Source organism: Chrysochloris asiatica, unplaced genomic scaffold (assembly GCF_000296735.1).
Source record: "Chrysochloris asiatica unplaced genomic scaffold, ChrAsi1.0 scaffold00252, whole genome shotgun sequence".
NCBI classification, from domain to species: Eukaryota; Metazoa; Chordata; class Mammalia; order Afrosoricida; family Chrysochloridae; genus Chrysochloris; species Chrysochloris asiatica.
In genome coordinates, this window is record NW_006408770.1 from 952,459 (window position 1) to 964,765 (window position 12,307).

General features: G+C 38.3%; 1 protein-coding gene across 3 annotated transcripts in view; it reads right to left on the reverse strand.

Annotated features, from left to right (window-relative positions):
* The window catches only part of ABCB7 (ATP-binding cassette, sub-family B (MDR/TAP), member 7), a 182,522-nt gene that overhangs the window by 132,680 nt on the left and 37,535 nt on the right, over positions 1 to 12,307 (reverse strand). For 2 of the 3 annotated variants that reach the window (XM_006873728.1, XM_006873730.1), the window contains exon 2: positions 7,336 to 7,413. The exons of the other annotated variant lie outside the window; for it this stretch is intronic. In XM_006873728.1, coding sequence (XP_006873790.1) covers positions 7,336 to 7,413 — 78 coding nt within the window. The remainder of the gene's footprint in view (positions 1 to 7,335; positions 7,414 to 12,307) is intronic. 3 annotated transcript variants of the gene reach the window in all.

Below are 12,307 nucleotides of genomic sequence, written 5' to 3' on the forward strand. Positions count from 1 at the left end.
TGTCTAGGTGGGGCTGATGAAATGAAATGCAGACGGGTCTCTTATGATACAACAGTGAATAATTGTTATCAGGAATGATTGTGAGGGTTGGAAATGTAAAGGTAGGCATTTTATAGCAAGGAGGGGAGTGATTAACTTTCCAGTCTAGAAGCGGAGGTCCCTAGGACCATCAACGAAGAAGAGCAGAGAGCAGGACCCTACCCAGAGAAGCAGTGTTGCCTGAGATGGAGGCAGAGACGATGACATGGAGCGATGGAGCAGCTGGGGACTTTAGATCCAGAGAGGGAGAGCGACTGTGTGCTGAAGACTGGGGGTGGTGGTGGTGGGGTGGGGGGCAGGCTTGCAGGGTATACCCTTTGGTTGGTTGATGATGCATGGAGTGGATTGTAACCATTGCAATGAGACAATATACCATAGAATTAAAGTAAAACTAATGTTCTTCCATGTAAACTATCACATAATTCACAATAAAACATTTAAGAAAAAAAAAAGAATCATCTATCCAGGAAAACTATCAATCAAATATGATGGTGCAATCAAAACATTCCAGGATAAACAAAACCTGAGAGATTTTATCAAAACCAATGAAGCACAACAAAACATCCTAAAAGGAGTTCTATAGACTGAAAACCAAGAAGAACAGACAACTACCAGAGATTGACAGTCATGGCAACACCCCTGGATGGAACTCAGTCAACAGATAGCACAGTCAAGAAAAGAACAAATCTACAACAAAAAATTCAAAGGAGCTGGGAGGTCAACCGAAGATCAAAACTATATCAATGTCACAGAAGGGATAAACGTAGCAACAGAGATCCAGATGGTGAAGATGTCAGGTAGATTACAGGATACAACAGATTCTCTTAAATGGAGAGAAAAGTTAGTAGACAACTATAAGGTAATCCCACAGAAAGTTAACACTTCACAACTTACCATGAAGATGAACATCCAAGCAAAACAAGGAAACATGATAACTAAGAAGAAACCAACAAGAAATAGCACAAAAAAAACACAAACTCAGTGCAAGAAGCCATGCAGAACAAAGGAACGAACAGCACTACCAAAAAAGTAACATAATTCCAGCAATTAATACATGCCTATCAATAATTACATTGAATGACAATGGACTGAATGCACCAGTGAAGATACAGAGAGTGGCAGAATGAATAAGAAAACAAGACCCTTCAATATGCTGCCTGCAAGAGACACACCTTACACACAAAGAAAAAAACAGATTAAAAATTAAAGAACGGAAAAAATATACAAGCTAACTGCAACAAGAAATAAGCAAGAGTACCAATATTAATCACCGATAAAGTAAACTTTAAGACAAAAACCAGCATAAGAGACAAAGAAGGACACTATCTCATGATCAAAGGGTCAATTGAGCAGGACGACATAACTATAAAAAATATCTACGCTACCAATGAAAGAACACCAAGATACATAAAGCAAACCTTATTAGAACTGAAGTAAGAAACAGATAAATTTACAATTATAGTGGGAGATTTTAATATGCCACTTTCAAAAAGGGACAGAACAACCAGAAAGAAACTAGACAAAGTTACAGAGGAACTAAACAACACAATCAAACAACTTGACCTCACATATGTGTACCAAGCACTCAACACACCAACAGCACAGTATACATTCTTCTCCAGTGCGCAGGGAACATTTTCCAGAATTGACAATGTGTTAGGTGTGTGTAGGTCACAAAGCATGCCTCAATGAATTTACAAATATCAAAATACTACAAAGCCTCATTTCAGACCACAATGCAATAAAACTAGAAATCAGCAATAAGAAAACCAAAGAAATAAAGTCGAATTCATGGAAACTGAACAACACCCTGCTGAAAAGTGACTGGGCAAAAGAACAATAAAACGTAAATTCACAAAGTTCCTAGAAACAAATGAGAATGAAAACACAACATACCAAAATCTTTGGGACATGGTGAAAGCACAGCAGAGAGGACAATTTATTGTGATACATGTGCACATCCAAAAAGAGGAAAGAAACAAAATTAACACATTAACACAGCATCTCCAACAATTAGAAACAGACCAGCAGAGGGAACCTACAGTCACAAAAAGAAGATAAATAATAAAGATAAGAGCAGAAATAAATGAGATGCAAAATAAAAAAACTATAGAAAGAATCAACAGGACAATAAGCTGGTTCTTTGAAAGGATTAATAAAATTGACACACCATTGGCAAAACTAACAAAAGAAAAGAGGGAAACAAATAACTCTCATTAGAAACCACATGGATGATATCACAAGGGAACCAAACGAAATCAAAAGGATAATAGAATACTAAGAAGAGTTGTACTCCAACAAATTTGAAAACTGAGAAGAGATGGATATATTTCTAGAAAAACATGACCTACCTAAACTCAGAGTGAAGTAGAAAGATTGAACAAACCCATACAAAAGAAGAAATTGATCAAGTCATCAAAAAACTCCCAACCAAAAGAAGTCAGGGCCCAGATGGCTTCACAGGTGAGTTCTACCAAGCCTTCAGGGAAGAACTGTCACCAATTCTACTCAAATTATTCCAGAATATAGAAGAGGATAGAAAACTCCCTTACTTTTTATGAAGCAAGCAAAGCCCTCATATCAAAACCAGGGAAGGACATCACTAAGAAAGAAAACTATATACCAATATCACTCATGAACATAGACACAAAAATTCTCAACAAAATTCTAGCCAACAGAAACCAACAGCACATCAAAAAGATAATTCGTCATGATCAATGGAATTCATATCAGGGGTGAAAGGATGGTTCAACATTAGAAAAACAATCAACATAACCCACCATATAAATAAGAAAAAGGAAAAGAAACACATCATCATATCGATTGATGCAGAAAAGGCTTTGAAAAAATCCAACATCCATATCTGAAAAATACACTCTACAAAGTAGGAACTGAACGGAAACTCCTCAATATAATCAAGAGTATATATACAAAACCAACAGCCTACATCACTCTCAAAGGAGAGAAACTGAAAGCCTTCCCTCTGCGAATGGGACCCAGGCAAGGATGCCCTTTGAAACAACTCTTATAAAATACTGTTTGGGGGAGGTGGGGCTTGATGGCGGCTTGGGTGGAGGTGCAGAGAAGTTCGCCATCAGCAATAACACAGAATAATAACAGGCAAAGCAGATCCAGGGTAGAGCTCCAAAACTCAGAACCAAAGAGATAGGAATATTTTAAAGGTTTGAAGGCTTATAGCTTGTGGAGTTTGGAGATGAAGTTAATAAATAACATACTTTTGAATCTGCCGGGCTGGGCTCGGAGGCCCAAGCCAACATCCTGGGCGAGACCAAGCAGCAAGACGAAACAGGGAGAGCAAAAACACATGGAAAAATGCCACGTGAACCTTGGGACAAAGGTGGACAATATACTTTGTCAGTTTTGCTTTGCTCTGATTTTCTTTTGTTCTTTGGTATCTGGTAATTGGCGTGCTCACTGTTTGTTCACCTCCATTCTGATGAATAGAGGGAGAGCCTGAGCAGAGTGGCCACCCCCCACCCTCACCACTGGTGGGTTCTTCTGCCACGCATGCGCACAGATACTCAGTCCAAGCGGAGGCCCTGGACTTTTATTATCTGTTTTTTTATCACGGGAAAGAGAAGGAGGGGGCTGAAGGGAGGGAAAGAGAGTTTAAAGGCAAAACAGGCCAAAAGTTGGATTGGAGCCTGAGGTATAGCATAACAATCAACACTGGCAAATTGGAATCTCTCAGGCAGCTTTGAAGGTAGGAACATGAAGAGAGGACATTAAAGACATACTCATATTAAGCTATAGATTTTTTTTCCTTCTTTTTCTTCTCTCCCTTTTCTGTGATTAGAGCCTGCAGTATTCAGTCTTATTTTTGTTGGTGCTGCTTTTTTGTCTTTTTTTTTTCTTTTTCTTTCTCTCATTTTTTTTCCACTGGTGTTGTTTTGCTGTTATATGCCTCCCATTCTGCCTTTGGAGGACTTTTTGTCTCCCTATCGTTACACAAGAAGAGTAAGCAACTGCTGCCATATAGCCAAGCTACAATAACACTCTATAAAACACCAAAACCAGGCAAGAACTAATACCAGTTGCCATATAGCAGGGAAACAGACAACACCTATGAAAGTTTCTCTGAGTTAAGCAATAAGAAGAGTGAAAACGAAGCCCACATCCTGATCACATCTTCCTGGAAGCAATCAGAAAGCATAAAAAATTACCAAAACACATACTCAATTAAGTACTAAGGCCACAGATAAACATTAAGTATATCCAAGAAGCAAAAGCAGATGGCCATATCAGCACATGTCCAGAAACAAGATAAAATGTCTGAGACAAATGGCCTAGAAGTAGACCTGGACTCCATTCTGGAAGGGCGGCTAGCCTTCGAAATGCCTGAGAAGGAATTCAGAAAAATGATTACAAAGTGTTTCAAAACACTTTAAAATGGAGTTGAGAAAAATAAGGAAGAAGTCAGGAAAGTGCTACAGGAACACTCAAATAAGATAGATACAGCATTAGAAACAATTCAAAACCTACAGAAAGAGGTCCAAACGATCAATAACAAAATAACAGAAATAGAGAACACACTGAAAGGGCAGAGTAATAGAATAGATGAGACAGAAGGCAGAACCAGTGATCTGGAAGACAAATCTCTCAATACCACTAAGATAGAAGAACAAACAAACAAAACAAAGGATAAAAAAATCCAAAGTAGGTCTAAGATTCATGTTGGACCACATGAAGAGGAATAATTAAGAATTATCGGCATTCCAGAACAAGAAGACTCACACAAGTCCACAGAGGAAATAATTGAAAAACTGCTGGAAGAAAATTTCTCTACCATCTTGAAAAGTGAAAAGATAAACATTCAAGAAGCTCAATGAACTCCAGGAAGGGTAGACCCCAAAAGAAAATCACCAAGACATATCATAGTCAAGCTCTCCAAACTCAAAGATAAGGAGACACGTCTGAAAGCAGTCAGGGAAAACAGAAGTGTCACATAGAAAGGCAAGCAAGTCAGATTAAGCTCGGATCTCTCAGCAGAAACCATGCAAGCAAGAAGGCAATGGGGAGACATACATAAAACCCTGAATGAAAAAAATTGCTAACCAAGAATCCTTTATCCAGCAAAGCTATCAATCAAATATGATGGTGTAATCAAAACATTCCAGGATAAACAGAAGCTAAGGGATTTTACTAAAACATTGTTTTGGAAGTTTTAGCCAGAGGTATACAGATGATCAGAGCTCAACTAGAAGAAGAAAGAAGAAAAAAAAGAGTAATGTGATAATATTTGATATACTTGACCTATACCTATGGATGCAGTAGCTCAAAAGAGGAAACAAATCTTTACAGCAAGGATCGTTCCCACACCCTGCATACACAGAATGGACAGGGATGGGCAACTTGGACACTGGCTACCCAGAATAGGGGGCTACAGAGGCAGGAAGTGACTGATTTACAAGCTTTCAAGAGGGAACCTATATCCAGAGGTTGTGGAGCAAGGTAGAATCTCCACTGAGTAGTATCCAATCTGTCTAGGTGAGGCTGATGAAAGGAAATGCAGATAGGTCTCTTGTGATACAATAGTGAATAATTGTTATCAGGACTGATTGTGATGGTTGGAATTGTAAAGGTAGACGTTTTGTAGCAAAAGGAGGGGAGTGATTAACTTTGCAGTCTAGGAGTGGAGGTCCCTGGGACCACCAAGGTAAAAGAGCAGAGAGTGGAACCCTACCCAGAGAAGCAGTGACACCAAAGATGGAGGCAGAGAAGATGACGTTGAGAGATGGAGCAGCTGGGGGCTTTAGACCCTGAGACGGAAAGGGGCTGTGTGCTGATGACCCGGAGACAGGCTTGCAGGGTACACACTGTGGCTGGTTGATAATGCATGGAGAGGATTGTAACCGTGGCAAAGAAACGATATATGACAGGATAAATGTAAAGCTAATGTTCTCCCATGGAAACTATCACATAATTTACAATGTTGTTGTTATTGTTGTGTGCCATCGAGTCGGTTCCGACCCATAGCGACCCTGTACAGGGTTTCCGAGGGTGTAAATCCTTACGGGAGTAGAAAGCCTCATCTTTCTCCCGCGGAGCGGCTGGTAGTTTCGAACCGCTGACCTTAAGGTTTGCAGCCCGATTCGTAACCACTACGCTACCAGAGCTCCTTAAAACATCTAAAAAAGGCGGAGGGGGGGGAGCCTTGAAGATAAAAGAACCAAAAACTGAGCATCAAGTTATACCAATAGATTTGGTGTATACCACACAAGAAGATAATGAAATCTTCAACCAAGCAAAGACTAAAGTATAAATAAACCTAATGGTGTTATGTGCAATGAGACTATTGAATACTCTTTCTCCTTAAAATTCTGACTTAATAATTTCTGTGTTGTTGTTATAATGTGCCGTAGAGTTGATTCTGACTCATAGCAACCCTTTATAGGGTTTCCAAGGAGCAGCTGGTGAGTTTGAACTACTGGCCTTGAAGTTCAAAGCAACCTTGCCATCCAGTGCTTTATTTCTGTAGCCACTGTATAAATTACAATAACAAATATTTGTTAACTAGAAAGAAAAAACAAAGGAAGTACTCAGGATTTAGACTGTCTTCTAATTTTCTAATTTTTTTTTTTTCCTTTTCATTTTAGAAATCTGTCTCATTTTAAAGCAGGGAATAAATTATCTTTCACTTACATTAGTAATGCAAAACAATGCTCATAAATAGTGTAAACTCAGCATCATTAACATCATGGGCTCTAATTTTAAAGTCCCTTGGAATTCTGTGGTTTGAACATCTTCTACAGTAAAGAAACCTCCCTTACTTGAAAAATTACAGCATTCCAATTATCACACAGAAATAACCAGGATGCATTGAAGGGTCAATTGTGGTTGTTGTTGTTAAGTACCGTCTAGTTGGGTTCCGACTCACAATGACCCTGTATAGGGTTTCCAAGGAGCAGCTGCTGAACTTGAACTGCAGGCCTCCCAGTTCAAAGTGGACATTACAGTCCAGCACATTAACCAACAGCACCACGCCAGCAGTCCTTCTACTATATTTACCAAAGTTTTCCAAAAACATTACTCTAGTTGGCAATGACCTCATGAGATTCTGATAGACTTTTCTACACACAAAATATTATGAAGGCATTTTTTTCTCCATTGTTAGCAGCAGAAATATACTTTCTTATTTAGCTGACAAGTAAATTGAAAAACATGAAAAGGACATATGTTTAGGAAATATGTAGTACATAGTACATATATTGGGAAATGTTCCAAGAGCTTCTAATTTTTCCTAAATACATATAAAAGTTTCTACTTAAGTCTTACCTTTGTAGTATCTAATAACTGCCCTGAATTGTCTTTCCACAATTTCTGCCATGTAGCATATCTTAATGACTCTGGGATCTGTTGAAGGTAATAAAGGGGGAGGGGGGTTCCAGAGTTTGCATTTAATATTTAAAGATTATTTCCATTATAACACATAAAAATACATAAAATAAATGGCAATGCCATCATTAGAGACAGGCTTTTAATACATACCTAAAATGGCAAAAGAATAAGATTTGTAATCTAGATATAATTTATAGTAGTGATTAAAAATGTCAAATAGTACTATCTTGCACCACGTTTCCCTTGAGGTTTCGCAGTCTTTGTTTGCTTAAAGCCCCAAAAGTTTTCAATCCCATTTATTTCACTTCCTTCCAGTGAGTCTTGATTCCATTCCACTCTTCTTCCCAATCCTTCTGAACTTTGTCCTGTGGTAAATGCTGCCCTTTTGATCTTGAATGGCTGATCATTTCATGGTGAGCATACCTTACTAGTATTATTGTCCCCCCTATATAGCTACCTCTCACATGGATGAAAACTGAGCTACAAGGATGAGTTCAGTTCCAGACCTGAAGGGTGACCAAGAACCACAGTCTTGAGTTCCTACAATCTCTTTCAGACCAGTAAGCCATGTCTTTTTTATAATTTTGAGTTTTGTTCCACATTTCTTCCCAATCTATTCAGGACCTTCCAGTGTGATCCCTTTTAGAACAGTTGGTTGTGTTAGCCAGGCAACATCTAGTTCTGGGATCAGGCTTGAACCACAATAAAATTTTTTAAAAACAATTCCCAAACATACACAAAAAATATCCAAATTATTGAGAAAATTGGTTCCATTTTGATTTCTGTTTAAACCAAAAACAAATTCACTTCAGTGGAGTCAATTCTGACTCATAGTGACCCTATAAGACAGAGTAGAACTGCCCCAATAGGCTTTCCAAGACTATAAATCTTTACTAAAGCAGACTGCCTCATCTTTCTCTCTCGGAGAGGCTGGTGGGTTGAAACTTGTGACCATTTGGGTCATAGCCCAGTACTTTAATTACTGTTCCACCAGAGACTCTTTTCTACTTATGTATAGTCCTGGTATGGCGCTGTAGGATAAGTACTTAACCACATTGTCGGTTTGAACCACAAAGTCGGTGCTTCAAACTCACCAGCTGCTCCTTGAAACCCTATACAGGGTTGCTATGAGTCAGAACCAACTTGATCGCACTTAAAAACAACAACATATGCACACATATATAAGGCATTCTCTGAAGTATGAAAATTTCCAGAATATTAATGGATGTTTGTTCACTGACTTACAAATTCAAGTTCCTATATCATTTCATAAAACCTCAACAACTACTCCATCAATGTTCTTCTGATGTTGAACTCAATGTTTTTCTGTCTTTGTCCACTCACTTTTTCCTCCCTATTTTCCTGCTTTCCAAAAGTCTCCACTTCAAGTAATTCCACATGAAGCAAGATCGTACTCAATTTCACACATACATATGCAATTTAAAAGTACTGACTTGGCGCTGTAGAAAAGCCACTGCACTGCTAACTTCAAGGTCATGACCTTGGTTCAAACCCACCAGCTGCTCCTCAGAAACCCCATACAGGGTCATTGTTAATTAAAACCAACTCTGCTACACTTAAAAACAACACAATTTAATCTTCTTTGTCTTTGAACATTTGTCTCTCAAGTGAATGACTGCTTACTTTCTTAATTTTTCACTCTCTCAAAATCATGCCTATAAGACTGACTGTTACTACAAGAATAAGCAAGTTGCTTGCCCAGGAGACATCAAGGCAAGTGGTCGGGTCGCTCCACTGCAAACCCCCTTCCAAGACTAAGACTCAATGGGAATACACGCTCTGACTGGTGACCACGCTCGTCATCAATAAGGGGAAGTGAGGGAAAAACAGCAATGAAGCAGCAAGCTAAGCCCTACAATGTTCAATAGACTCCTGTGAACCTGGGTGGAGACCTGGTTGGCCAGCAGTGTGGCAAGACCTAGGGACTCTTGGGCCCAGAGTCAGTGACATAGCCACAGAGGACTAGAGTGGAGAGTGAAGCGTCCAGCTGATAAGAAGGGAAGGCATATGCATAAGAACACCCATATGTGCAGATAGTGCCCACTTGACCTGGCTTCAATGACTGGATGATCAGAGCTCAACCAGAAGAAGAGAGAAGAGGAAAAAAAAAAAAAAAGAGTAATCTGATACAATTTGATGAACCTGACCTACACCTATGGCTGCAGTAGCTCAAAAGAGGAAACAAATCCTTACAGCAAGGATCATTCCCCCTCCCCCCCCCCCAGGGAGTGGACAAGGGTGGGCAACTTGGAAAATGGATACCCAAGGGGGGGGGGGGGTGCTACAACGGCAAGAAGTGACTGGCTTACAAGCTTTCAAGAGGGAACCTAGACCCAGAGGGCATGGAGGAAGTTAGAATCTCCAGTGAGTAGTATCCAATCTGTCTAGGTGGGGCTGATGAAAGGAAATGTGGATAGGTCTCACATAATACAATAGTGAATAATTGCTATCAGGATTGATTGTGAGAGTTGGAAATGTAAAGGTAGGCATTTTATAGCAAGGAGGGGAGTGATTAACTTTGCAGTCTAGGAGGGGAGGTCCCTGGGAACATCAAGGGAGAAAAGCAGAGAGCGGTACCCTACCCAGAGAGAAGCAGTGATGCCTGAGATGGAGGCAGAGACAATGACATGGAGATGTCGAGCAGCTTGGGACTTTAGATCCAGAGAGGGAGAGGGGCTGTGTGCTGATGACCGGAGTGCAGGCTTGTAGTGTATACCCTTTGGTTGGTTGATGATGCCTAGAGGGGACTGGAACCATGGCAATGAAACGATATACAGTAGAATGAATGTAAAACTAATGTTCTCCCATGTAAACTATCACGTAATTCACAATAAAACATTTTAAAAACACCACAAAAACCATGCCTATGTTTACAACTGACAACAGATTAATGTTGATGACATACATAACAGCAAAATCATACATTCTGAAATTATATTGATCAAAATGAAGATGATTATAATAAAATCTAAGTACCTATAAAATAAAACTCTTTCAGGATTTTCTCTTTATCCTTTTTCTAATCACATTATTTTCTTCCATAAACATAAGTGCTTAAGGAAAATAATTCTAAATGTTTATATTACAATGATATGTCTAATACGTAAAACAGCATTTTAAAATTATGAAATATTTCAAGAATATAAAAGGTCCAGAAAACAATATAATGAACAAAATGTGTACTCACTACCCAGTCAAAAAAATCAGATATGAAATGACAAAGTCCCTACCCCTCACTCCTCTACAATCCCATCACTTCCTTATTCGCCCAAGATAGATAATTTAAAACACTTTTCATTACAAAGGTAAATATTTCAGATACATAATAGGTTAATCATTCTTGAGGGTTATTTCTGGAACCCCATTACTACTTATAATTAGGATTTCTACAGAAAATTACTTGCCCTGTAAACAACAGATATAAAAAAAATTCTGAAACACAATTCACTTATAAGTTAGGAGTTACATCTATGCTTAAAACCACAATGGAAGGGTCTATAGTAAAAACATCTTCTGTTTACAAAATGAGGTGGGCAACAAGAGAAAACCAAGATAATTCTGTGAAACTTGATTTTGTATATTGGAGGGTTGGATTCGATATGCTTCAAGGTCCCTTACAATTCTGAAATTTAATGATTTTTGTGAAATGAAATAAAAATGTGGCTGTTATTAGAGTGCTAGAAATCTTTAATTAGTACAATTAATTCTTCAGAAAACTTTCAGCATCTGAATTTATTTATAACAGCATCTTTATTATTTAGTTACTATAAAATGATTGCATTCTATTTTACAAATAAACTTTTATAATTCAAATTATATGTGCTCAATGTTTATGACACTTTATAATTTACTTGAAAATAAGAAATTAAAAATAATAAAAACATTTATAAGTTGTCAACCCGCTAGAGAATTTGGTATCAATTATGCATTTTCATTCCTGAATTTTTGGGACGAAAACTAAATTTACAACTACCCAATTATGATGCATATAATGCTACACAATATCAAACAGCTCCCTTTGAATATCGTTATCTGATCGATAATCATCTGTGATTAACACCTAAGATATTTAAAACTGAACTTTCAATACATTCTAAAAGAAAAACTGTAATAATTTAACAACTATATTTAATCTACTTTTAAAAATTACAGAAATCAGAGATAAATTGCTTTTTTTTCCCAACTGCTGAGAAACTCAGAGACCAACTTCCTACTTTTTGTAATTATAGGTCTCAGTTAAAAATTGAAGGAAAAATATGGCTTTTATGGGTTGTTGTTAAGTGCCGACAGTATGGTTCTGACTCATAATGACCCTATATAGGGTTTCTGAGGAGCTGCAAATTAATTTGAACCACCAACCTTGCAGTTGTTCAAATAATTGTTCTTACTTTTAAGCCCACTGATGTAGCCACTGTGTAAATCTATCTAGTAGCAAACTGGATATGGGTCAGTCAGGCTACTGACCTCAAGGTCAGCAGTTTGAAACTACCAGCCATTCCATGGGAGAAAGATGAGGCTTTCTACTCCCATAAAGATGTACAGCCTCATCTTTTGAATCTTGGTTTTCCTTGCATTATATTATAAAATAGACACTGAAGGGGGAGAGAAAGGAATAGCCAAAAGCATCACCATAAAAAGCTTGTAAGTCCGTCTTCTGCCTATAACTGATTAGAATACCTAAAATGGGGCTACAGTGTGCCCAGTGAAGGAGGCTTCATGCGGAGCCTCTGCAATACATAAGACTATAGGTGGAAGCCTGAACCACATCCAGATCTCCAGAGATAGGAAATTCCTACTTGAAAGGACAAGCAGACCAACCTGGAGTGGCTAGAAGAACAGAAGATACTTCTTGAAAGAAAGACCTACAGGAAAAATACAAAATAGAGGC